At 39.3% G+C, this 27,548-nt stretch overlaps 1 protein-coding gene across 2 annotated transcripts in view; it reads right to left on the bottom strand.

Annotated features, from left to right (window-relative positions):
- Positions 1 to 6,152: 6,152 nt before the first annotated feature.
- The window catches only part of ubtd2 (ubiquitin domain containing 2), an 83,849-nt gene continuing 62,453 nt past the window's right edge, over positions 6,153 to 27,548 (bottom strand). For both annotated transcript variants that reach the window (XM_078550688.1, XM_078550689.1), the window contains exons 2-3: positions 26,806 to 27,042; positions 6,153 to 11,250 (exon numbers count right to left, since the gene is read on the bottom strand). In XM_078550688.1, the coding sequence (XP_078406814.1) occupies positions 10,853 to 11,250; positions 26,806 to 27,042 (635 nt within the window). In that variant the 3' untranslated portion in view covers positions 6,153 to 10,852. The remainder of the gene's footprint in view (positions 11,251 to 26,805; positions 27,043 to 27,548) is intronic.

Below are 27,548 nucleotides of genomic sequence, written 5' to 3'. Positions count from 1 at the left end.
ATAACTCGAGTATAGGTACAGAGTGAAGCATTTATTGAAAGAGACCAACAATCAGAGACAATCATTTCATCAATTTGGGTTGGGTCCAAATGCAGACCTATTTGCAGAATAGTATTTCAACATCATTACACCATTCACTTGCTTGGGAAGATCCTCTTGAAATCCTAAAGAAGGAAATCCAGACTCTGACATGAAGTAGTCTTACAAATCATATGGTCATGGAATTAAATCACCTTTTCCATGTTATTTTTGAACCATATTCTAAAGCAACTGAACTGTATAGAATAAAGATCTATTTATACTTTCAACATTCATGCAGTTTCTATACTGGTACTGAAAAATTAAGAAATTTATTCTCAATGTCCATGGGGACAAGGTGCTCACTTTATAGCTGAATCAATTAATTATCAAAACTTTTCATATTGCATATCTTTTTTTAAGGCTTTCAGTGAAAATATTATAGACATTTATGGGATTTGGAACATGACAAAAAGCTTCTATACATTCTCGTTCTTAGGGATCTGCAAATTACTAGCAGAATCCTATTCTGCTAGAATGCAAATTAAACAATTTTTGTTGGACTATGGCTCCAATTTACAATAATATTGGAAAATCAGAGTTACACCTACCACATAAGGCCACATTTATTGTTTGAATCTGTAACATCTTCCAAATACTGCTGGAAAGAGCCAAAAATCAAAACTTGTCAGGGGAAAGTCACAAAAGGATGACATTCCATTTAATTTCATATCATGAGATGGGAATGTCATCCACATGACTGCCTGTGTATTAATCAGAACTTGTAAATCATCAAAACAAAAACAAAAAATGCTGCAAAAACTCAGCAGGCCTTGCAGCATCTGTGGAGAGAAACAGAGTTAACATTTCAGGTCGAGTGACCTTTCATCAGAACAGATGAAAGTTCTGTTGAGCTTTTCCAGGATTTTGTGGTTTTTTAAAATTTCAGATTTCCAGCATCCGCAGTATTTTGTTTTTGTATTTCTGTAGATCATCAATTCAGCTTTCCCTAAAAGATACCACAAATGGAAAGAATATGAGTAATCAGTGTCTGAAAGGAGATGTGCAAAGGTAAGAATACAGCATATGGATATGGGTAATGTTTTTACACAAAAGCAAAATACTGTGGATGCTGGAAATCTGAAATAAAAACAAAATGCTGGAAACACTCAGCAGGTCTGACAGTATCTGTGCAGAGAGAAAGTAGAATTAATTTGTCAGGTCGAGGACCTTTTTCAGGACCGAAGAAAGGCCCTTGATCTGAAATGTTAACTCTGTTTCTCTCTCCAATGTTTTTACTCTGAGTACCCTGCCTACAACATTGGAGACTGATGAAATTGTGATATCAGGTAGGATAAAATGGTGGCTCTCAGAGATACAATAAATAATTTTCTTTTTCATGGGCAGATTCTGACGTCCAGATCCCGTTCAAATAAGGGCTACCTCCAAGGCAGGATTCCCAGGCTGAACAGTCAAAAAGAATTGGGGGAGCAGCCCAAATAGTGTGAGATGATGGCAATGCTGGTGGTGGAATACAAGGACTGATGCAGTCAAAACTCCTGATAATCAATTCCAACCATTTAGGAGTAGTTACCACCAAGGCCCCACTGAGGTCATCTTTGAAGATGACCTCAACCTTCTCCCTCGCCTGTAGTGTGGTGACCCTCAGGTTAAACTCACCACCAGTCGTCTCCCTCTGATGAGAGAGCAGCCTATGCCCTCTGGGACTATGGCAACTTTCATTTTTTCCTTCTGAGAGTGAAGGCCCTGGGTATCTGGACCTATACCAGCAGTAGGAGGGCATGAAATTTAGGTGAAATCAAAATTGTAAAGGATATTGCAACAGGTCCTGCTGAATTTTGTGTGGAATAGATTGAGGTCTAAAAGATTAGATACTTCTAACTAAAATTTCAGTTTACTATTAATCAAATAAAAAAACTTGTATTTGTATACCACTTTTCACACCCTCAGGACTTTCAAAAGCAGTTCACTGCCAATGAACCACACCCACAACCTTCTAGCTCTGAGGCAAGAGTTCTACACAATTCATGATTTGTGTTTTAGTTCAATATGAACAACAGCCAGAGCCGGAACCAGAGCAGAGTGAGACCAGTAAGGGCATAAAGAAGTAGATGTGAGTGGATGGACTGCATTCAAGAAAATCGAAGTGTGTGCCACAGGAAAGCAGTTAACTGATTAGTTGTTGAGTGTTTCTCTTTTTTCTCTCTCTGAACATTGGTTTAAACTAGAAGCTAGGAAATAACAATTTTAATCAAGTAACTAAAACAGTAAGTCAATTAATGTTGAGAATATTAGCATAGAGCAGGTCCAAAGATATTAATTATACTTAATACTCAAATAAGGTACTAACCATTCTAAAAGAGGAAATAGAGATTGTGTTTAGATCATTGATGAAAGCTGAGATCTGTGCCATTGCAATTCCTATGCCATGTGGGAACTTCAGGACACTTCATGTGTCATGGGGAACCTCATGTAGAAAGTATCTCCAGATTCTTGAGCTTGAACTCAGGGCTTCCAACATTGCGGAGCAGCTGGAGTCACTATGGAGCATCAGGGATACTGAGATTTTACTGGTTCCAGGAGGAGGCACCTCCCTGGTGCCAGGGTAAAGGATATCACAGCGAGGGTGCAGAATATTCTGCAGGGGGAAGGCAGTGAGCCATAAGCTGTGGTACATTTCAGTACCAATGACAGAAAGGGCAGGTTTGAAGTCCTACAGTCAGACTTTCAGGAGCTAGACAGGAATTTAAAAAGGACCTCAAACATAGTAATCTCTGGCAGTGCCATGCATCAGCGAGAGGATAAGGATAGGGAGAATAATGCATGGCCTGAGGCATGGTTCAGGTGGGACCTCTTCAGATTCTTGGGATATTGGGCCCAGTTCTGGGTAGAAGGCACTGGTTCAAAGGGGATGGTTTGCACCTCAACAGGCCTGGGACCAATATCCTCATGGGGATGTTTCCTAGTGTGATTGGGGAGGTTTAAACTAAATTGACAGGGGGGTGGGCATCAGCATAAAGAAGCAGGAACAAGGAATAAGGTGCATAAAGGAGTGAGCCCGTTGGATAGTACTAGAGAAGGAAGTAGTATTAATAGTATTAGATAGGAACAGACTAAGAAGTACTATGAAGAAAATAAAGACAGGGCTGGGTGAATAAGATTGGTGAGTTCCAAGCATAAATAGCCATGTGGGAATATGATGTCATTGCAATAATGGAAACGTGGCTTAAAAATGAAGAGTGGATGCTTAATATTCGGATACAAAAAATGTTCAGAAAAAATAGGGAAGGAAAAAAGCGAGGTGAGGTGGCCGTTCTAATTAGAGACGACATTGTAGTGTTGGAGAGGATGTTCTTGAGGAGACAAGGACAGAATTGATTCGGTTATAGTTGGAAAGCAGGAGTATGATCATGTTACGGGGTATTCCATAAGACTTCAAATAGTGAGAGATAGAGGAGCAAATCTGCAGATGTGCAAGAACTACAGTGAGGAATTTGGAGGGCTTTTGGAAACAATAATCAGAGAAAAATTAACAGGTACTTAGAGAGGTTTGAGTTAATTAAGGACAGCCAGCAATGACTTGTAAAAGATGGATCACACTTGACTAATCGAATTGAATATTTTGATGAAGTAGCAGAGGAGATTGATGAGAAGAATGCAGTGGATGTTGTTTACATGAATTTTAAGAAAGATTTTGACAAAATACCACATAAAAGCTGATTAACAAAACTGAGGGTCATGGAATAGGAGGCGTCAACTTGGATAAAAAATTTGCTTAAGGACCAAAAACAGCGAGTCATGGTAAATCTAGAACAAAAACAAAAATACCTGGAAAAACTCAGCAGGTCTGCCAGCACCTGCGGAGAGGGATACAGTTGACGTTTCGAGTCCATACGACTTTTCATCAGAACTGAGTCATGGTAAATGGTTGCTTTACAGGCTGGAAGATGGCAGGCAGCAGAGTTTCCCAAGGGTCAGTGCTAGGACCATTTCTTTGATATCTATGGATATTGGAACATGAAGTAAAAGTTCAAAAATTGCCTGTGATACCAATTTTGGAGGAGTGGCAAACAGTGAGGATGATACCAATTGATTGCAACAGGGCATAGATAGGCTAGCAGAATAGGCAGACAAGTGGTGTGGGCAGGGGGGGTGGTGGGGGGGAGCGGCGGGAGTCACGAATATAAATATTTGAAATTGGCAGTACATATTGCGAGAGCAGTTAGCAAAGCATATGGGATCTGAGGCTTCATAAATAAAGGTATCGAGTATAGAAGCAGGGAAATTATGAAGAACTTTTATATAGTACTGGCCAGGTCACAACTAGAGTATTGCATCCGGTTACCACATTTTAGGAAGGATGTATGGATCCTTGAGAGGGTGCAGGGGTTCTAGAGACGTGGGAAGGTTAGGTTGGAAAAGCTGTGGTTGTTCTCCTTGGAGCAAAGGAGGTTGAGGGGAGATGTGATAGATTGTGACAGGTTTAGATAAGGTAGACAAAGAAAGCTGTTCCCATTACTGATGGTATAAGGACTAGGGGACACAGATTTAAAGTTTTGGACAAGAGATACAGCAGGGATGCGAGGAAGAACTTTTCTAAAAAAAAATGCAGCAAGTGGTAATGACCTGGAACTTGCTGGTGGAAGAGGTGACGATCAATGATTTCAAAAGGAAATTGGATGAGCACTTGAAGGAATTAAATTTGTAGCTTACGGGGATAGAGAAGGGGAACTGAATTGATTGGATTGCTCTAGCGAGCCAGCATGGACTCAATGGGCTGAATGGCATTGTGTTGTAATGACTCTACTCGAGCTTTAATACAACTTTAGCAAGGCTTTTACACTGTTTATTGCCAACACCAGCACTTCTATCATCTTTCAGTGTTGATGGTATGAAGCCAGATATTAAAAGATAAGAGAGCTTAGACCATGACCAGCATAAAGGTTGCAAAATACTCTTTGTCAGATAAGTAATTTTGGAATAAACTTACTTACCTCATTGTCCTTCAACTGCTACATCAGGAATGTTTAGCTCAACTGGATATTAAAAAAAAAATCTGTATGAATCGTTGGCATACCACTCATCATTGGTCCTAAACAGGGCAATAATCAATTAGCGTCCAGTAAGTGGCCATCAAAAGCTAATTAAGGCAATTGTATAGAATACATTCATGTTAGTTTCACAGATTATTTTTCAAATAAATTGAGTGATGGTTGACTATAGCAGTTAAAATTAACAAAAGTAATTTATTTTTCTCATTGGTGTAGTCTTCAGGCATTTTTACATTGAAACTGATATAAGTTTGAATTATGGAAGAGCATCACTTAAGCATTGGCTGCATGTGTTTATACCGCTAAAACAGTTTTTATGTGGGTGACAGCATCATAGACCGCATTTTTGTGAATCTGATAAGGGAGCTGGTGTTAGCATTGAAAATGCTCTCCCATGATCCAAAAAGAACAAATGTATTGTTTAATATTACAGGCATTATAGGAAGCCATTATCAGATTTGTTCACTTGCCATTGACAGGGCACCTTGTAAAAAGCTGTACAACAATTCTCCTCCCACCTTCACCCCACACACAGTTTCAGAATAGCATAGACCATTTTACTTCAAAGATATTTTATACTCTCTGCAGACAGCATTAAACATTAATGTTACCCATAATAATATTTCAAGTTACTGCTAAAACTAATCAAAGTTGCAATAATATTCTATACACAGAGCTTCATTGTTAAGGCTCAGTTAAGCTAAATATATTGGGGGATGTATTGCTTTAATCATTATACGTAATCACAGTGTGAATATGTTCCAAAAGATAGGTTTATGATTTTTCTGAATATATCGACCAGAACAATCCTTGCCCATAGTTTATCATTTCAATTTGCCACACTATCAGAAGGGTTAGATTTATTCGTACTGGATAACGATCGAGATTTTTAGCAGAAAATTTGCCCGTTCCAATTTCTTGACAACAGTTAAGAATAGACAGTAGAGGTTGTAACTCTACATTTAAATACAGTGAGCAGGCAATGTAAATGAATGTTTAGAAAGTAAAGTTAAAGAAAACTTAACTATAAGAGTGGTTTAAAAACACACACACACAAAATAGTGGAAGGGTAAGTTATAGTTTATTATCATGGGTTACCCTTTTTCTTGATCTTTCCCCAAAGGAAAACATTTTATAATAACAGCATTCCTTAGGATAATCAAATAATTAAATGGGACAGGAGTTTAACTGCAATTCAGAAAACTGATTGATGGGGTGCAATTACAACAATTTGGTTTATTTATTCATCCATTATAAAGCATTCATTACCAAACATTCATTGGTCTTTTATGACAAATAATCATTTATTACAATGTATAGATCTTACAACAGTGCACTGCACATTAAGAGCACAAACTGTATTGGAAAGTGTATAAAGCATCAGTGGACACTGTCCCAACTTCATCTGTGAAAATTTAAATGTACAGTTACAAAACATAAAAAACTACTGTTCCTTAAAGAGGGAACAGTGCTAGCCTGCAGTATGGCAGTTTAAAAGCATGATTGAAAACTCATTTTATTAAGACTTTTCTTTTGCAAATTTGCATTTACAATAAAAACCAATTGAAAAGCCCCAGAACTATTATGACATACTTAAAACATTTCAACATTTAAAAACATTATGACATACAACAGTAAAATGTTGTGCTTTATTCTCAAGGGGTAACAGCTGTGTTCTCTCCTGTTCAACAAATACACGATCTTAAATAGCTGAAACATTAATGGAATAAATTCTGCAAAGAAAATCTTAAATGATGTCACAAATGTTTTTAGGAATAATTTTCGGGAGACTGAATCTTTTAGATAATCGGCTTAGAAAACAATATCTGACCTGTCGCTAATAGCATGCCAGTCAATACTCCAGTATTATACAGGAGTTTACATTTGTTCAATGCACTCTGCATATAGATAATAGTTTATCCAGAATGTTTAATGCTTCTAATAGCTAAAAGATAATGCATAAATGAAGGCCAACTCTGTGTTGATCAGCCTTTTGTTGGACAACATTCCTTTCCAATGTGATATAAATTATAGATCTATTAAAATTAACCTCCAAGTTTAACATGAAGGCCAAAAGATTAATAGCATTTCAAGAGACTTTTTCATTGGACAGTAATGCACAAAGTAGTATCTCTGTAATTTTCTTACAAAAGATAATAAATATAAAGCTTTTGGTATTAAAACAGTATTCCATGCCTCAGGCACAATACAGGCCTATGTTCACGTACATAAGTTCATGGTTTGAAATTGATTCCAAATGATCATTCCTTTTATGCTTCAGTGGAGTTACAGAATTCACTTACTGACACAATATTGTACTTAAGGCTCCCATGTAAGCAATTCAGTGGCTGCTTGGTTTTCAAACTGAGGAAACAGACATGAAATAGATCAAATTATAAAATGAACAATTTGAAATTTACATAATAGGAGGAAAAGCTTTTCTGTTTCGCGATGCCATGATTGAGTTTTTCTTAAAGCATATCAGTCATTTCAGTTTAAAAAAAAACTTTGGTGAAAAACAACATTTCCGCTTTTCTGTTTTCAGTGTGCAGGCGCAGATCTGATGAACACATATACAAATTAGTTTTCAATTCAAGCACGTTAAGTGTTGAAAATGAAGGGATGTTCTTTGAATTCAAAAAATATTTAATCCAATTTTGCTTGCAGTTTTCAATAAAACTTCAATTCCAGAATTTTATGAAATTAATATTTGATGCTGAAAAGTTATTTCTCCAAACAGACTGACTGAGGTTTGTTGAGGTTAACCAGGCTGCATGTGAAAACCACTAACAGGCTATTTGCTCATACAAAGTTAACCTGATCAGAGTGTCACAAACTTAACATCTAGTGGTCTGGAGAATTACTTAAGGCAATCAACCAAGCTTAATGCTGAAAGGAATCAAAAACAGTTCAGGGCTCAGATTTTGCTGTGAGCAGCGAAGGAACGGCTTTCACCATATGCCTTACATATATTTGCTTAGGGACTTTTCGCTGACTTGTCAGTGGAATTTTCTAGTTTTTAGGGGATCTGTGCCATCTGTTAGTAGGCCAAGCAGCAGTAAGGTTCTTCAACCAATCAGACCAATGAATCCTTACTGAAACACAGACTGCAAAGCAGGAAATAAAATACAGGAAATATAAATTACATTCAAAACTTTATACAGGAAGACAAATAAATATTTAGACATATGTGCGAGGATTACGGGAAAGATATTAAAGAGAAAAATAGAATAACTAAAAAAATTTTTTAAATCTGCAACATTAATTTTCTTCCAAGAGAATGAGACTCCTCTCCATTTGTAACATTAACCTTTCAGGGCCAATGAGGTTGTGCAGCAGTAATTATCACTTATTATGCCATTAAAACTCAGTTACTCATGATACTACAACCCCTAAATTTTCATCTGTCTTTATTGTGAGAAGAGTAGGTAATTTGCCTTAGCTCACACAATTACAATGATCACTGTGCAAACATCATCAGCAAAGGACTTTAACAGTGCATCCTGCCAAGGAGCAGGGTATCGGTAACATCAACTTCCACATTCTCACATTTAATGACACATCTGTGTATGCCAGAAGTTGCTGTCAGTTTTACCCAGTAATAATGGCAAGAGCCATCTGCCTCACAACAACAGCAAAATACGAGCCAATATAATTTAAGATGGTGTGTATATATATATATATAGATAATTAATCTACAAACTCTACATGGAATTTATATTGTTCTGATACTTTTTGTGTTTCAATTAGTCTTTTACATCACACTACATAAAGATCTCTTGAACAATTCGTATCACACCAAATTCATGATCAAAAATATGGAGTTTATGGGAAGTAATAAATGGATACAAAAGGTATGGAACTTCCATTACCCACCAGGCTCTCTTGTATAGATATGAGCCAATTGTTTTGCAGTGCCCCCAAAAAAAAGTTGTAAACAGTCCCATAGCTGCTCAGCTTGGGACAAATCTGTGGTTTCAAAATTCAAAACGAGCTGATCCAACAGATGTTTGCTTTATATACCTATCAGGTGAAATATGCTCCATAACAGGAACACAAATCTGGAAAGACTGACCCTTTGTGGCTTGGTTTATTTCACTCCCCTGATTTTCTATCCTAGCTCCTGGACCATTTCCATATATCCCAGCGCAACCATAAAGCAACTGCAATGAACCACTCTATTTTGCAAATGATAATGCCACTCAGAACAAGGTTTCCTCGCTTAAAATTACAATATTTTGCAACTGCAGTTAATTCAATTTAACATCAATATTTATCCCAACAATGGCAGATAGATCTTGCAGTGTAAGCCCTGTAATTTTAATCATGCAAATATTAGTCATCCAATGCTCTAAACCATACTCTCCAAGGAAAGCGTTAAATCAAATAAAAACCAAAGATTGTTTTTAAGGTGGTTGCAACTTCGATTTTACATATTGGATGTTACTGAATAACTTTGCTTTCCATCAGAGGGTGCAAAAAAGTAAAAAGCATGGTTTTCAATTCTTTCTTCTTTCTTACAACATTGTCATTGTAAAGATTTGCAACATTCAGATGATGGCCCTGGTAATATAGAACCAAATTAATGCATACATAAGTTAGGGCTTCAGCTGCCAGTACCTTTACATAGAATTGTACGCTGAAGTCTTTGCAATGCTTAAAGAGTTATGGTCCTAAATAATAACTAGCTTTCAAAACAAAGTACCAATTAACAAGTATCACAGCTGTTGATGAGTTGGTCAAATAGAAATAACTAATTACTTTCTATACAGCTAATTGATGACTTTTTAAACCCAATTTTCTTCCTTTTTTTTCTGAATGTATCAATTTATACTGGAATGCAGCTTTACAGACACAGTAACTATCTTGTATCTTATCCAATTATTCATAAGATAGTCAACAAACTATCTGACCATATGGGATATCACTATCATGTCCAATCATGTCTCACCAACATCCACACGTGCACTTTCTAGCAGGAGTCAGTGAATGACAATTAGAAGTGAGAATTGTGGCTTTTATCCTTCTTTACCTGAAGGTACCCAGGCTAATTTTAACACCCCAAAATGATTCCCCCACCCAAGATCAGATAACTCAGCACAGGGTCAAGACTGCTTTCCCATAAAATAAAAATAGAGCAGAAACTTGTGTATTACTGCATATTCCTAACTTTTCAATAAATTAATATGCCATTAAGCCAGAAATTTGATTCCCCAAGTTTGCGCATGTTGGAAGTAACACAGTAAAGTTATTTTGCCAACTGTGATTAAAAACCTGAATAACTTCAACTGATTCAGTCTCACTGAAATTATCCTTGAAGGAAAACCTTCTATGGCCATGATAGTGTATGGTCTTACACACTGACAGTAAGTACCATTTAAATATAGCCATGTATGATTTAAAACAGAAAACTGCAGCACTGCAACTAAATAATGTGTAAAATGGTAGCCACACTTCTATTAATGAATTTCTTTTCATAGAACATAACACTGCCCCTTTATTGAAAGGAATCTATTCAGGCCAGATATGCATGAAACAAAGTCTTCCAGTAAAAAAAAACAAATCCCTGAAGGATCTGATTGAACTGGAGCCTCTCCTGAGTTGCTTTCTTGGTAGAAACTGCTGTGTTCTACACTTAAATGGATCTATCGGAACACATTCTGCAAGTCCTCATCACAGATGGGACCACACAGGTGACATTAAATGAATGTTCTTGTGTAGAAAGGAGTAAAAGCCTAATAAAGGGACTCAAAAAAGGCCAGTCAGTTTTCCACAGGTGTAGGGGTCTGCAGAGGTTGGCTGATGATGACCTGCACCACATAGTCTTTGGGGATTTTCAGTTCTTCCAATTTCATTTTATCTGTCAGTGGTCGGCCAGAAAAGAACCATCTCTGGCTAGGGGGCTCTACTCCCTCCGTTGTGTGCAAACGCCGTTTCATATGATAAACTGTATCTGTGCTGCGGACAATAAGCTTTAGGTCTTTGCCTGTGGAGAGACGCAGCCGGAGCTGACATTCTTGTCCAGAATTAGGTGGTGGTTCTGGGATGTCTAGTGTCTCTAAGTCACTTTTTTCTTCAATCATGTTGATTGGAGGTGCAAGGCAGTAGACTGGAAGTTGATATCTATTTCCCAGCTCATCATAACATTCTGTAAGGACTCCTGTGTGTGGGAGCAAACAGAAAATAAGTTTTCTTAAATTCAGTTATATATTATGAACATTTCTTGTCACAGATTGAAAATTTGATTTTAAGTGGGCACCTGTATTAAAAAAAAATGAAAAATATCATCCCAACATGCACACCATCAAAAGAAGGAAGTAAACTCAATTTCGGAAATATTGAGGTTTAAAAGCGAAGTGACTCAACAGCACAAAGCACTGCTGTTATTAGTTGCTGCATCCTCTCAATGCAGGCATAATGCAAATCATCTACCTGAAATTCAGAAAGACTCACCTTTATGAAACTGAAATGTGCTTTATAGCAAAATTTGAAGTATGATTTAAGCAGGAGTATGCTGTTAATATATCAAATGATTAGGTAGCTCAGAATAGTCAGTAGGGTTTACAAAGTAACATCTAAAAAATACCATGAATGGGACACTTCCATTTATCAAAACAAGGCTGGAATTATTTCAAGCTATCCTATAGAATAGGACCATGAATTATTTAAAAATCACCCGTTGATCCCTAATTCAAATACCTTGGATAGTTTTATTTTCTTCAATTCATAATGAATACAATATTAGTCTAGAATCCAAAAAATATTGAACTAAGAGTGTTTACTAGTAAACAGAAGGAAAAGTTTCACATTGCAAGGGAAAGTTTTACAGCATGCCATTTCTGAAAAAGGCAAGATTATAGGCTGTTAGGGGAAAGAGTGAAAGAAAGAGAGAGAGGATAGAAAAGAGAAAAATAAAAATTTTCATTTCACATTCAGCAAAATACTTAAGGGAATATAAAATTAGGGGTCCAAAAAAATTTGAATTAATACTGCTGAACCAGAGTGTTAACCCAGAGCCCATCCTCCTCAACTTTCGGATGATCTGCTGCTGATCGGATCAGCCACAGTCACCGCAAGCCAACAAGACTACATAATAGGAAAGTGAGGCAGAAACACCATCAAAAATTCACACAGCAAATTATTACCAGCTCCTCCTAGGCAGCAGTCAGGCAACATAAAAAAAAACTTGGAAAACAATGTAATTTGTTGGCTGAGTCCCCAGGCTTTGGTCAGCGCTTATCTGTATTCATTAATAATTTCACAGGATTGATTTCTAAAGAAACACTCAAGACTTTTCTCATGGTAAAACATTTCCTTTAGTGTTTGATAAACTTCCTCAATGCAACCAATTCTAAACAGTTTAATTTTTGGTGCTACTCAAATATTTTGAGCTGCCTGTAGAGCATTCAGATTTCACGCACTTGTAACATAACTACTGAACGGTTGTAGCTGGTCTGAAATATGCTGCTTGAAATTTGTAATCAAGATTATTTACAAAATCTCTGACATTTTTAAATAAAGGTGTGTTAGAAAACATGTTTACAGACATTATGTATAAGAGTATATTCAGAGTACTTCTAAATAAAATTCAACCATTTAATTTACTCATTCACTCACACTAAATTAACTACCCGTGGCAGGCGTCTTGCTCTTAATTGCAATAATTTTTTCTTCTGTAATTGAAGACCAGATAATTAGTTAGTTGGGGAGTATAATTAAGCAGCAGGTCATAAGACCATAAGACATAGGAGCAGAAATTAGGCCAATCGGCCCATCGAGTCTGCTCCGTCATTCAATCATGGCTGATAAGTTTCTCAACCCCATTCTCCCACCTTCTCCCCGTAACCTTTGATCCCCTTACTAATCAATAACCTATCTATCTCCGTCTTAAATACACTCAATGACCAGGCCTCCACAGCCTTCTGTGGCAAGGAATTCCATAGATTCACCACTCTCTGGCTAAAGAAGTTTCTCCTCATCTCTGTTCTAAAAGGTCTTCCCTTTACTCTGAGGCTGTGCCCTTGGGTCCTAGTCTCTCCTACTAATGGAAACATCTTCCCCATGTCCACTCTATCCAGGCCTTTCAGTATTCTGTAAGTTTCAGTCAGATCCCACCTCATCCTTCTAAACTCCATCGAGTATAGACCCAGAGTCCTCAAACGTTCCTCATATGTTAAGCCTTTCATTCCTGGGATCATTCTCGTGGACCTCCTCTGGACCCTCTCCAGGGCCAGCACATCCTTCCTGAGATATGGGGCCCAAAATTGCTCACAGTATTCTAAATGTGGTCTGACCAGAGCCTTATAAAGCCTCCGCAGCACATCCCTGCTTTTATATTCTAGTCCTCTCGAAATAAATGCCAACATTGCATTTGCCTTCCTAACTACTGACTCAACCTGCAAGTTAACCTTAAGAGAATCCTGGACTAGGACTCCCAAGTCCCTTTGCACTCCAGATTTCTGAATTCTCTCCCCATTTAGAACATAGTCTATGCCTCTTCTTCCTACCAAAGTGCATGACCTCACACTTCCCCACATTGTATTCCATCTGCCACTTCTTTGCCCATTCTCCTAACCTTCTACAGCCTCCCTAATCCTTCTGCAGCCTCCCTACCTCCTCAATACTACCTGTCCCTCCACCTATCTTTGTATCATCTGCAAACTTAACCAGGATGCCCTCAGTTCCTTCATCTAGATCATTAATGTATAAAGTGAAAAGTTGTGGTCCCAACACTGACCCCTGCGGAACTCCACTAGTCACCGGCCGCCATCCTGAGAAGGACCCCCCTTATCCCCACTCTCTGCCTCCTGCCAGACAGCCAATCTTCTATCCATGCTAGTACCTTGCCTCTAACACCATGGGCTCTTATCTTACTGAGCAGCTTCCTGTGTGGCACCTTGTCAAAGGCCTTCTGGAAGTCCAAGTAGATAACATCCATTGGCTCTCCTTTGTCTAACCTACTCGTTACCTTCTCAAAGAATTCTAACAGATTTGTCAGGCATGACCTCCCCTTGATGAAACCATGCTGACTTTGCCCGATTTTACCATGCACTTCCAAGTATTCTGAAATCTCATCCTTAATAATGGACTCTAAAATCTTACCAACGACCGAGGTCAGGCTAATTGGCCTGTAATTTCCCATCTTTTGCCTCACTCCCTTCTTAAAGAGGGGGGTTACATTAGCGATTTTCCAGTCCTCTGGGACCCTCCCTGACTCCAGTGATTCCTGAAAGATCGCCACTAACGCCTCCACTATCTCTTCAGCTATTTCCTTCAGAACTCTGGGGTGTACTCCATCTGGTCCAGGTGATTTATCCACCTTCAGACCTTTCAGTTTTCCTAGCACCTTCTCCTTGGTAATGGCCACCATACTCACCTCTGCCCCCCGACTCTCTTGAACTTTGGGGATGTCACTCGTGTCTTCCACTGTGAAGACTGATGCAAAGTACCTATTCAGTTCCTCCGCCATTTCTTTGTTCCCCACTACTTCTTCTCCAGCGTCATTTTCCAGCGGCCCAATGTCCACTTTTGCCTCTCTCTTACCCTTTATATATCTAAAAAAACTCTTGCAATCTTCTTTTATATTACTGGCTAGTTTACCCTCATATTTAATCTTCTCCCTCCTTATTTCTTTTTTAGTTGTCCTCTGTTGGTCTTTGTAGGCTTCCCAATCCCCTGGTTTCCCACTGCTCTTCACCGCATTGTATGCTTTCTGTTTAGCTTTTATGCTGTCCCTGACTTCCCTTGTCAGCCATGGTTGCCTCGTCCTCCCTTTAGTATACTTCTTCTTCCTATGGATGAATTTTTGCTGTGTCTCCCAAATTACTCCCAGAAACTCCTGCCATTGCTGTTCCACTGTGTTTCCTGCTAGGCTCATCTCCCAGTCAATTCTGGCCAGCTCCTCCCTCATGCTTCTGTGGTTGCCTTTATTCAACTGTAATACCGTTACATCTGATTCCAGCTTTTTCCTCTCAAATTGCAGGGTAAATTCTATCATATTAGGCTCACTTCCTCTTAAGGGTTCCGTCACTTTAAGCTCCCTTATCAAATCTGCCTATGCACATCTGTTAGAGTTAGGATGTATACTTCATGAAACTGAGAACTTCTGCTTCCAGAGAAATATTAACAATCGACAAAAGGAAAAGGCAGTTATAACAAACTTTGAAAACATTTGCTAGTTTGTGACCAAGTAGTGTAGTTAGCTAGCTCATGCTAAGTGGGGTGAAAAATTCTCCTTCTATCAGTTGCAAGGGTTGCAAAAGAGAGAGTAAGAAGCTTCAGCCCCCATGGTTAGTGTCCAATTCCACAGAAATAGGAGCGGGCCATTCAGCGCCTCCAGCCTGTTCCACTATTTCGTGAGATCATGGCTAATCTGTGACCTAAATCTACATATACATTTTTCCTTCATATTCCTCAATGTCTTTGGTTAACAAAAATCTTTCCATCTCAGATTTAAAATTAACAACTGATCTAGCATCAATTACTGTTTGCAGAACAGAGTTCCAAGCTTCTACCACCCGTTATGTGTAGAAATGTTTTCTAATTTCACTGCTAAAAGGTATGGCTCTAATTTTTTAGACTATGCTCTGTAGTTCTAGGCTTCCCAACTAGCAGAAATAATTTCTCTCTGTCTACTCAATCTGTTTTCCTTCTAAGTTCCAGGGAGCACAACCCTTGTTTGTGCAATCTCTTCTTGTAATATAATCCTTGGATTCCAGGTATCATTCTAGTAAATCTAAGCTACATTCCCTCCAATGCCAATAAATCCTTCCAAAGGTGTGGTGTCCAGAACTGCTCACAATACTCCAGATGTGCTTAATCAGGACTTGGTATAGCTGAAGCAGCACTTGTATCCCCTTGTATCCTCATCTCTTGATATAAAGGCCAGAATTCCATTGCCTTTTTGATTATTTTCTGAACCTGTTCATGACATTTGAATTACTTATGTAGTATAGACTCCCATGTCTCTTTGGATTTTTCCACCATTTAGAAAGTACCCTGGCTCTATCCTTTTTAAGTCAAAAGTAGATGATCTCATATTTGCCTACATTGAAATCCATTTGCCACAGTTTTGACCATTCACTTAATTTATCAGTATCTCTATGTAATTGTACACTTCCATTTACACTATTTATAATGCCACCTAGCTTTGTGCCATTGGCAAATTTGGTTGTGTGGTTTTCTACCCAATCACCCACATCATTAATAAATGCAGTGAATAGTTGAGACCCCAAACACAGATCCTTGTGGGACACCATTAGTCACATTCTGCCAATCAGAACACCTGCTTAGAGTATCTACTCATTATCCCTATTCTCTGTCTCTAGCCACACAGCCAAATTTCCAACCCAGGTCAACAATGAATTCCATGGGCTTCAACTTTAGCTGAGGTCTGTTATGAGGGGCTTTATCAAATGTCTCATGGAGAGCCATATAAATAACATCCATAGACACTGCCCTCTCGACTACTTTAGCCAATGTTTCAAAAAATTCCATCAGGTTTGTCAAGCATGACATACCTTTCAAAAATTTGTGCTGGCCATCTTGGATCCACTGAAAAATTTTTCAGGTGTTCAGTCATTTTATGCTTAAGAACAGGCTCTAGTAATTTCCTGACAACAGATGCTAGCCTAACTGATCTATAATTCCCTGGTTTCCTTCTTTCATCTTTCTTAAATAGTATAATTTCCAACCTAAAGGAACTACTCTTGAATAGAGGGAACCTTGAAAGCTTATGGTCTGGGCATCTACAATGTCCTCACTTCCTTTAAAACTCTGGGAAGGAAACCATCTGGTCTTGGAGATTTGTCACTGTTTAGTGCCACTATCTTCTTCATTACCGTTGTTTTTTTTTAACATTAATTTTGCTGAGACCTCATCCCTGAATCAATATTAGTTTCCTTGGGATGTCTGGCATGTTGGCTCTACTGTACATACTGCCACAAAGTAAAATGTTTAGCATGTGTCTAGAATCTTGATAGCCATTTTACTTCCTTTCAAACAGTATCACCTGAATTTTTGCAGAGACAGAAGAGCTCCACGCTTTAGCCAAAATGGCGCTGGAGCCCAGAATCGGGAATCCCACCCCCCATACCTGGCACCCACCATTTTTGCTTTGGGGGAAGAAATTAGTTTGGGACATATTTCACACACCTGTGGTTCACTGAGGCAGGGCACGTTAATGCAGCTGCCTATAAACGGAGACAATTTTGGTCACTCAGGTTTCTGATACACAACTCGTGAGCTTTGTGAATGTCATTGAAAAGTCGAAACTACCGGAGTTATTTGAAGAGGTCAGGTAGCCCCTTTGGGATTGTTAACAGTCGACATGAATGTGTGTAAAAAGTGGATGAAGTCTATGGAACTGTGAAGTCATTTAAGTCCCCTACTCTTTACATTTTAAAAAAAAGCCTGTAGTTGAAATACAAAAATCGCTGCTTGCAATTTCGATAGGTGTTTGTTAACATAAGCCTGAGGGTTGTCATTATATTATTTTCACTTGATTGCTTCCACAACCTATCATTATCACAGTGCGGGCAACTAAGTTCATAGTTCGAATGACAGCTCCAAGTCATTATAAAGAGATTAGCTGCCTTTGATGTGGGGCTATGAATATAAATACTTTTTTTAATAGGAGATATGAGGGGATTTAAATGTATTGAACGGGCTTTTATCAATGAGATAAAATCAGCAGGCTTTATTTTTTAAATATGGTGAAGTCTATGATAGGTACTTATAACTTCACTTTGTTCATCTCAGCATGGCTCCTGAGGTCTGACCATGGTGGATACTGGGTGAGTTGGCATGGAGGTTGTAAAGACAAAGGGTGGTAGTGGCGGTCATGGCTTGGTATGATTTGGCACTAAGTTGGCATGGAGCTATAAAGGCCATGGTTGGCAGGTATTGGCATAGGTTGCTGTGGAGGCCATGAGCGGCCAGGGGGTGGGTAGAGGGGAAGGCATGAGGTGGCATGAATTGAGGAATGTGTGGAAAGTGAGGGAGTGTGAAGGGTGAGGGCTTTTTTTTGTTTTATTGTTTTTATTACAAGTGGGCGAAAGTCCCAGGACCTTTTAACCAGTCGTCTGTGTACTTGGCAGCCCATTAGGCTGCCTCTGCACTGTTTCCAGGGTCAGTGGGCCCGACTCTAGTTGGAATCCGCCCCGCGTCTCCCCCCACCCTGCCCCCCTCCAACTCTGGAATAAAAATCTGGCGATTCGGGAGTTTCTCCTCAGTCTGTTTAAGGGTCGGAACATTTTTTGATTCTGTGCATCTAACTCGGGATCGAAAATTTGGGCCTATGTTGAACTCATTCATATTATGATCAATATTAGATAAATGTTCATGCACTGTTAGGCTGTTAACTAAATTTGGCTCACTACTCATTACTAAATTCAATATGGCATGAGCCCTTGTTGGTTCTAGGACTTAATATTTATAGAAAATTATCCTAAACACACTCAAGAAACTCAATACCTTTTTGGCATGTGTAGATTTGTTTATCCTAAGCCATATGCAAGTTAAAATCTCCCATTAAAACCATCCCATCATTCTACATGCTTGTCTAATCTGTGCATTCATGTAACCTACCACTTCACAGTTGCTGCTAAGGAGCCTATAAACAACTCCCACTACAGTCTGTTATGATCCTTGGCCAGAGCCCCAAGTTGTTGGTGCAATCCAGTTGGGGACCAATAACATTTTGTTTAAGTAGACAAAGTTTGAAATTAAATATATTGCTAAGTGAAGAAAGCCACGAGATTCCACGGGTTTTGAACAAACAAAAATAAGCTTTACTATACAAGGTCAGAAGGATAAAACAATTTACAATATCTATCTTATACTCTAACAGTCAGGGTAAGTATGAAGTACATGTGAATTAACAAGCCGACTGTGGTCAAATGCACCACACTACACAATAAATGGCAGATGTGATCAAGACAGAGAGCCTGGATTTCTCAACAATCTACCCAGATGTCAATAACACTGTGAGTCAACCAATCCTCAGTGAAACTCTGTCTCCCTCATGAAGGATTTCAATCTTCATCTTTGAAGATCTTGTCTTGAAATTCTCTCCATGAGTCGTTCTAACTTGGACAGCGTCAACGACGGCCCACCTCGCAGGATTTCAATCTCATCTCCCAAGATTCCGTTCCCCTGGATTCCGGAGTACTCACTAAAACACAAACTCACAAGCACATCTTCAGCTCTTCGGCTGCGCTGAGCAGAACACTACTGCTCCCAAGGGGTACCTTCGCTCCAACCGCTCACAGGGCAGAGTCACCAATCTTTGGCTGCCTTCTAGTATCTTCAGGGCTTCTACAGAGTCCGTGTCGATTACCAGGGCTTTCATTGAGCTACCCACAACCCTTTTCTTATTTAGAGCCTTTTTACTCTGCTCCTCTCTTTTTAGCTAAACTGGGACCTCTCCCTGTCCCCTCTCCCTTGACCCTGCCTGGGACAACTACCAGCAATGGTGCTCCTCACCCTGTCACCTGACCTGGGTTTTCACATTGTTTTCTTATGCACAGACGCACTGAGCCAAAAGAAAACATAAAAATGCCAATATGCACATGTGCAGCCCACTCCAGGTCTGCGCATGCACAAATGCTCCCAGGCTGAAGTTCCCAACCTCCATGCTCTCCAACAAGGTAAGGTTTGGGTTTTATAACAAGTCTTAAATCCTTTTGTATTTCCTAATTCTAAACAAAGTTTCCAATGCTTGTTTATCTTTTATTACATCCTTTCTTATCATTGAAGTTATTTAATCTTTAATCACTCAGGCTACTCCTCCCACTGTATCATTTTCTCTACCTTTCCTGTAGACCTTACTACTTGGTAGATTTAGTCCTTAGTTCTGAGCATTTAACAGCCATGTCTCAGTAATGGCTATCATGTCACATCCTCCAAATAATTTGCAACAGCAATTCATTCAACTTGTTTCTTATACTTTGTATGTTTGCATAAAGACTGCTTATTTGGGTCACAAATCCCAAACTGTCATTCTGTTCTAATGTTTTATTCACATGTTCCTTGTTTCTCTCTCCTTGTTTAATCGCTTTACATCTTTTGGTTTTCCTTTTATCTATAAAGCCTAAAGCACAATTTCTGACTGTTATTCTACTCTCTTCCCTTGTGTTTCTGGAACTATTATTTATACAACCTATTCCATCTGAGCCCTCCACCCTCACATCCCTACCCTCCCTGCCCCCCAATCCCCTCATCCCATTTTCTAGTTTAAAATCCTTGTGACTTCCCTACTTATCTTTTCCTCCAATACCCTGGTCTATCCCAGTTTAAATGGAACCCATCCCAATGGTACATTTCCTTCCTATCCGACTACTGCTGACAGGGTCCCATAAAATGGAATCCCACTTTCCTACACCACTCCTTCAGCCGTGTGTCTACCTCCCTAATCTGTTTATCCCAATGCCAATTTGCACATGGGTTGGGTGATAATCCAGAGATTATAACCTTTGAGGTAGTGTTCTTTAAGTTAGCTCCTAGTCCCTGGTGCTCTCCAAGGACCTCTTGCCTATTTTTCTCTGTGTTGTTGGTTCCAACATGCATCACAAGGACTGGATCCTCTTCCTCCCTCTCCATTAACCTTTCAAGCCAGTTCAAGATGCCCCTCATGTTGGCACCTGGTAGGCAACATCCCATAGAGGACTCTTGATCTTGTTTATAATGAATGTTGACTTTCTCCCTAATTAGGGATCCCTTACCACCACTACATTGCTTTTCCTCTTCTCCCCACCTCCTTCTTCAAGATGCCATGATCTGCATTCTGGCAGTACTTCCTCCTTATGCTGACAGGTATAAAGTGCAGTGTACCTGTTGAATAAGATCAGCTTCTGAGGGTCACACTATCGGTCACACCAACCCCGTTCTGAACCTGCACCACTCTACGTGGTGTGATCAAAGTCTGGAGCAAACTGACCAGATACTGCCCCCTCTCCCTTGCATCATGGTGCCTCCAACTCACTCCAGTTCAATGACTCTGAATTGGAAAGATTTGAAATAGAGACATCTCCTGTAGATGTGTCTGCTCAGGACAGCCTCAATGTCTACAAACTCTCACATATTGTGGTTCAGACACGTAACCTGCTCTGCCATTTCTTAGTCTAGATTATTTATATCTACATTTTAGTTTGTTAAGTTTACACAACAAGTTTAACTTGCTCTAAGTACTAAAACACTACAAAGTTTTAAGTACTTATTGCCTTAAGTTGGAAACAAAAAGCAGCACCTCCTTCCCAAAGAATCACAGAATTTTTACAGTGCAGAAGGAGGCCATCCAGCCCATTGTGTCTGCACCGGCTCTCTGAATGAGCAATTCACTTCGTGCCATTGCCCCGTAACCCTGCACATTCCTCCTTTCAAATAACAGTCTACTTCCCTTTTGAATGCCTCGATTGAACCTGCCTCCACCACACTCCCAGGCAGTGTATTCCAGACCTTAAGCACTTGCTGCATGAAAAAGTTTTTTCTCATATCACTTTTGCTTCTTTTGCAAATTACTTTAAATCTGTGCCCTCTCATTCTCGATCCTTTCACAAGTGGGAACAGTTTCTCCTCTCTACTCTGTCCAGACCCCTCATGATTTTGAATACCTCTATCAAATCTCCTCTCAGCCTTCTCTTCTCTAAGGAAAACATCCTAACTTCTCCAATCTACCTTCTGAAGTTCCTCATCCCTGGAATCATTTTCATGCATCTTTTCAGTACTTTCCCCAATGCCTTCATATCCTTCCTAAAGTGTGGCTCCCAGAACTGGACTGAATACTCCAGCTGAGGTCGAACTATTGTCCTATACAAGTTCAATGTAACCTCCTTGCTCTTGTACTCTATACCCCTCTCTATACCCCTATTAATAAAGTCTAGGATACTGTATGCTTTATTCACTGCTCTCTCAACTTGTCCTCCCACCTTCAACTTATGCACATACATATCCAGGTCCCACTGCACCTGCATCCCCTTTAAAGTTGTACCCTCTATTTCATACTGTGTCTCTGCATTATTCTTAATAAAATAAATCACTTTACGTTTCTCCACATTAAACTTCATTGGCCACCTGTTCCCCCTATTCCATCAACTTGTCAATGTCCTTCTATACTATCCTCCTCACAGTCTGCAATGCTTCCAAGTTTTGTATCACTCACAAATTTTGAAATCGTGTCCTGCACATCAAGGTCTAGGTCACTATATATCAGAAAAAGCAAGAGTCCCAATGCTGACCCCTGGGGAGCTATAACTTTGTTCACAAGTATGTTGTGCGGCACTGTATCAAATGCCTTTTGGAAGTCCATGTACATTACATCAACAGCATTGCCCTCATCAAATCTCTCTGTTACCTCTTCAAAAAAACTCCAGCAACTTAGTTAAACACAATTTTCCCTTAAGAAATCATTGCTGGCTTTCCTTAATTAACCTGCATTTGTCATGTGACTTAATTATGTCCCGAATTATTGTTTCTACAAGTTTTCCCACCACTGAAGTTGGACTGACCGGTCTGCAGTTGCTGGACTCATCTTTACACCCTATTTGAATGAGCGTGTAACATTGGCCATTTTCCAGTCTTCTGGAACCACTATGAGTCTAAGGAAGACTGAAAAATTATGGCCAGTGCCTCTGCAATTTCCACTTTCTCTTCCCCCAGTATCTTTGGATGCATCTCATCTGGTCCTTATGCCTTTATCAACTTGAAGTACAGATAGCCTTTCCAATGCCTCCACTTTATCAATTTTAAACTCTTCTTAGTGTCTGAATTACCTCCTCTTTCACCATGGCCTGGGTATCATCTTCTTCCTTGGTAAACACAGATGCAAACTATTTAGTTAATAACTTAGCTATGCCCCCTGCCTCCATGCCTAAATCCCCTTTTTAGTCGCTAATCACCGACTCCTCCTTTTACTACTGTTTTACTAATTATATGCCTATAGAAGACTTTGGGATTACTTTTTATGTTAGCTGCCAGTTTCTGTTCATACTTCCTCTTTCCTTTTGCATCTCCCCTCTGAACCTTCTATATTCAGCCTGGTTCTCAATTGTATTTTCTACTTGACATCTGTTATAAGCATACTTTTTCTTCTTAATCTTAATTTCTAACTCTTTTGTCATCCAGGGAGCTCTGGATTTGTTTGCCCTACCTTTCCTTTTCAAGGGAATATACTTTAACTGTGCCTGAACTATCCCTTCTTTGAAGGTAGTCCATTGTTCAGCTGCCGATTTTTCTGCCAACCTTTGACTGCAGTTTATTCGGTCCAGATCAATTCTTACTCCACTGAAGTTAATTATTCTTACTCTGGATTGTTCTTACTCTGGATTGTTCTTTCTCCTTTTCCATAGCCAACCTAAACCTTATGACATAATGGTCACTAAATTCCCCTAAATGTTCTCCCACTGACACTTGATCCACTTAGCCCACCTCATTCCCAAGAACTTGCAATCTAGCAGTGCCTTGTTTCTCACTAGACTGGAAACATACTGCTGTAGAAAATTCTCCTAAACAGTGTAGGGACTCTTTCCCCTCTCTGTCCTGCATTATAACTACTCTATAATTTTAGCATTTCTCTGTAATTTCTTTGTAAATTTGTTCTTCTACATCCTTCCCACTAGTTTGTGACCTATAGGCTAGACCAAGCAATGCAATCATAACTTTTTTTTTCCTTGGCTCTAGCCAAGTAGATTCTGTCCTTGACCCCTCTGGGACACCCTTTTTCTCCAGCACTGCAATGCGCTCCTTAACTAATACCCTTCCTTTTCTATATTTCCTGAACACCTTGTATCCAGGAATATTTAACACGCAGCCCTGCCCTTCTTTGAGTTAGGTCTCTGTTATAGCCACATCATATTTTTACATAGTAATGTGTGCATGTTATTCACCAATCTAATTTGTCACACTCCTTGCATTCTCATACATGCACAGTAACCCAGATTTAGACTTTACTACTCGCTCCCTTACTCTGACCTCACCTATTAACTTATTATTCCCTATTCTAATGTTATCCATCTCTCCCAGTATTCTGTGCATCTTGTTATTCCTCTCTGATATTATCTTCTGGTTCCCACATCCCTGCCAGGTTAGTTTAAACCCTCCCCAATAGCAGTAGGAAAACACCCTGCAAGGAACTCAGTCCCGGCTCTGTTTAGGTGCAACTGGTCCAGCCTGCACAGTTCCCATCTCCCCAGAGCTGGTCCCAATGCCCCAAGAGTCTAAAGCCCTCCCATTACTGCACTGTCTTTCGAGCTATACAATCATCTGCTTTATCCTGCTATTTCTAAACTCACTTGCGTATGGTACTGGAAGCAATCTGGAGATTAATACTTTTGAGGTTCTGCTTGCTATTTTCCTATCTAGCTCCCTAAATTCTGGCTGCGGGGCCACATCCTTCTTTCTGCCTATGTCATTTGTACCAATGTGGTATGGCTGCTGGCTGCTCATCCTCCCCAGTCAGGGTGCTCTGCAGTAGCTCAGTGACATCATTGGCCTTGGTACCAGGGAGGCAACACATCATCCTGGATTCAAGCCTGCCGCTGCAGAAAGCTTTTATCAATTCCTCTATCGAATCACCTATCACTATTGCTCTTCCAATATTCCTTGTAGCCCCATCCTTTTACAAATATTGGAGGCAAAAAGCAGCAGCTCCTTCCTCCTCTGCAGCAAGCAAAATAATTTTTTTATTTTGTTACTAAATAGTTCAACTTGTCAGTCATCCCTACTGAGGGAGGAGCTAAATCTGGTGTCATGAACAAAAAAAGAAGTCTGGTGCAACATGAGTTTAAAGTTGTATAATTGCTAACATTTCTTGGACTTTGAACCACATTCCTGCAGAATAATAATTGCATGAAATCACATGTAAAAAAGTGTGTAGTAACTGAGTATAGCTATCAAATAGAGTTTGTTTCTCCAGACTGAAGATGTGGGGCATACCAGAACATTCAGCAAGATTGAAAAGTTAAGGTTGTACTGCCAGCAAGGGCAAAAATAGATGTGTGGGAGTAATTAAGAAGACCAACAGCTGCAGAAATATTAGTGAATGGAGGGTCAACGGCTAGATAATTGGGATTTAGAAAGTGCAATTTTAAATGATTTTGGCAGTGGAGTTTTCCCCCCACCCAGAAATAGACAAATAACAGGTTGGAAGGGAAGGGTTGGGGGTGGGGGTGGGGCTGGCGTTGGTGGCTGTGTAGTGATGAATACAAGAATATGGTTGAAGCTAGTGTTGTTTGATTGAGACTAACGGAGCAGAAAAGAGATAGCAAGGTTGAGGGGTGGCCATGAATATCGGTAGAAGAGCTTATATGATGGAAGAGGTCAGTCAACTCAGAAGAAAAAAAAGCAGGAAAGGGGAGCGAGAAGATTATTATCAAGGATCAGTAGTCATTCAGTGCAGAGACTGAAGAAGGGTATCTTGATAAGAACCTTACGGTGAGCTTTGGAGGACTGGAGATAATAAGGATTTTTAAAGGAAAGGGGTGGAATAAGATGAGGCACTTGACAGAGGAGAAAGGACTAGAGGAGTAGGGGAACAGTCCAAGGTGTGATTAGGTAATAAGGGCCCCATTGCCACCACAAGAGTCTGACAATTTAGAGATAGTGGAAGGATTGAATAGAATGGTGCGTCGTCAGCTTACATTTTGGAAAATGACATTGTATTTTCCAAAGATGTTACCGAGGGGTAGCATGAGAAATTGGTAGAACTGGATAGGAGTCTTCATTCTGGGTTTGCTAGCAGACAACGGAAGAGACAAAACCAAGGGATCTGGCAGTAGCACAACGTGAGGAGAGACTTTATAGCATTCCCTACCCTGAACAACCTCCCACTCTCTCCATTTCCATTATCAACCTTTGGGCTTTCACTATTTGTCAACAAAGGGGAAAGGTTTTGGGTTTGCAGGGGTGGCCGGGGGAGTGTGGGGAAATTTTAATAATGATGAGATATGGGAGTTGCAATGTAGGTTTTAGTCTTCTGGGAACCTCCTGTAACTATTAAAGCTGTAAGCTTCTAATTCTGACTATAAAGACAACAGCAGAGAATTCAGAATGATAAAAGTTTAATCTTCTGATTAAAATAAGTTGAAATATTAGATTGATACTTTAGTATCAGTCACTTCAAATTTTTATTACTGTAACAATAGATTTTACACTCACAGCAAACAACTAAAGAGTTATAACACAGCACAATCTGAAAACACATTCAAGTTGTCAAGAGAACTCACATCACACATTAGTGCAAAACACAGTGAACTTGACCAGGGTTATACCTGATTCAAACCTGCTAGAATACACACAATATTAATTTTACTACTCAAAGATAACTTATGGGGGTCACTGTAGTGTTAAGATTTCACTGTGCAACATTAACTAATGCAATGTGAAATTACTTTATATTTTATTTTAATAAAGATATTAGTGCATTTATCCTTAATAGATAAACATTTTCATTAAAATAAAACTTAGATGACTGGTTACAAATATTGCACTGCTATTTCATCCACACTATTCATACTAGTATATTTGTAAACCACATAGAAGATGCCATATGAGACCATAACATGCAATACTTTCATAAGGAAGCTCAAAGATTTAGTAGACAAATTTCTGGTTCACGTGTAAAAACAATATAATCTAATCTGAACAGTAATTAAGATAGGAGCCAATTCCAAGCCAGAGTTAAGTTAGATGTGTGCAACATATACAATATGAGGCAACCTACCATGTGGTAATGTAATACTTGCACCATCAATGATTGCCTGGGCAAGTTCATGATCATTACTTTCAAAAGCATGTGCTGCAGCCTTGAGGGCATCCCAAATCTCCTTCCGACCTTCAAAAGCAGGTGCAGTGTCCCAGAATTCATCTCTCTTACTGCGTAACTGTCCATCTGTCATTGGGTAATCACTCTTCCATTTTGGTTTTTCTTTCTTCAGGGGCTGATTGCGACCCAAAGCCACTGTAACAAAACAAACAATATATTGGTTAACTAAAAAAAATTAAAGATAGCATCAAATTTAAAGAAAAAGCATATAATTGTGCAAAGACAGGTGGCAGGTTAGAAGATTGGACAGAATATAACGAACAGCAAAGAATGATAAAAAGATCAATAAGGAGGGGAAAATTAGAGTATGAGAGAAAGCTAGCTAGAAACATAAAGATAGATAGTTAGAAATTCTACAGATACTTAAATAAGAAAAGAGTTTTAACAAAATGAGCGTTGCTCCTATAGAAAGTGAGCCTGGGGAATTAATAATGGAAAATAAGGAGATGGCAGATGAATTGAACAGGTATTTTGCACTGGTCTTCACTACAGAGGATACAAGTAACACCCCAGAAATTCATGTAAATCAGGAACTGGAAGGGAGGGAGGAATTCAGGAAAATTACAATCACCAGGGAAGTGGTGCTTAGAAAACTGTTGGAGCTGCGAGCTGACAAATCCCCAGGTCCTGATGGATTTCAT

Source organism: Cetorhinus maximus, chromosome 10 (genome assembly GCF_964194155.1).
Source record: "Cetorhinus maximus chromosome 10, sCetMax3.hap1.1, whole genome shotgun sequence".
Classification (NCBI taxonomy): domain Eukaryota; kingdom Metazoa; phylum Chordata; class Chondrichthyes; order Lamniformes; family Cetorhinidae; genus Cetorhinus; species Cetorhinus maximus.
The sequence above is the reverse complement of the archived record's forward strand: the minus strand, read 5'-3'. Positions and strand labels throughout refer to the sequence as shown.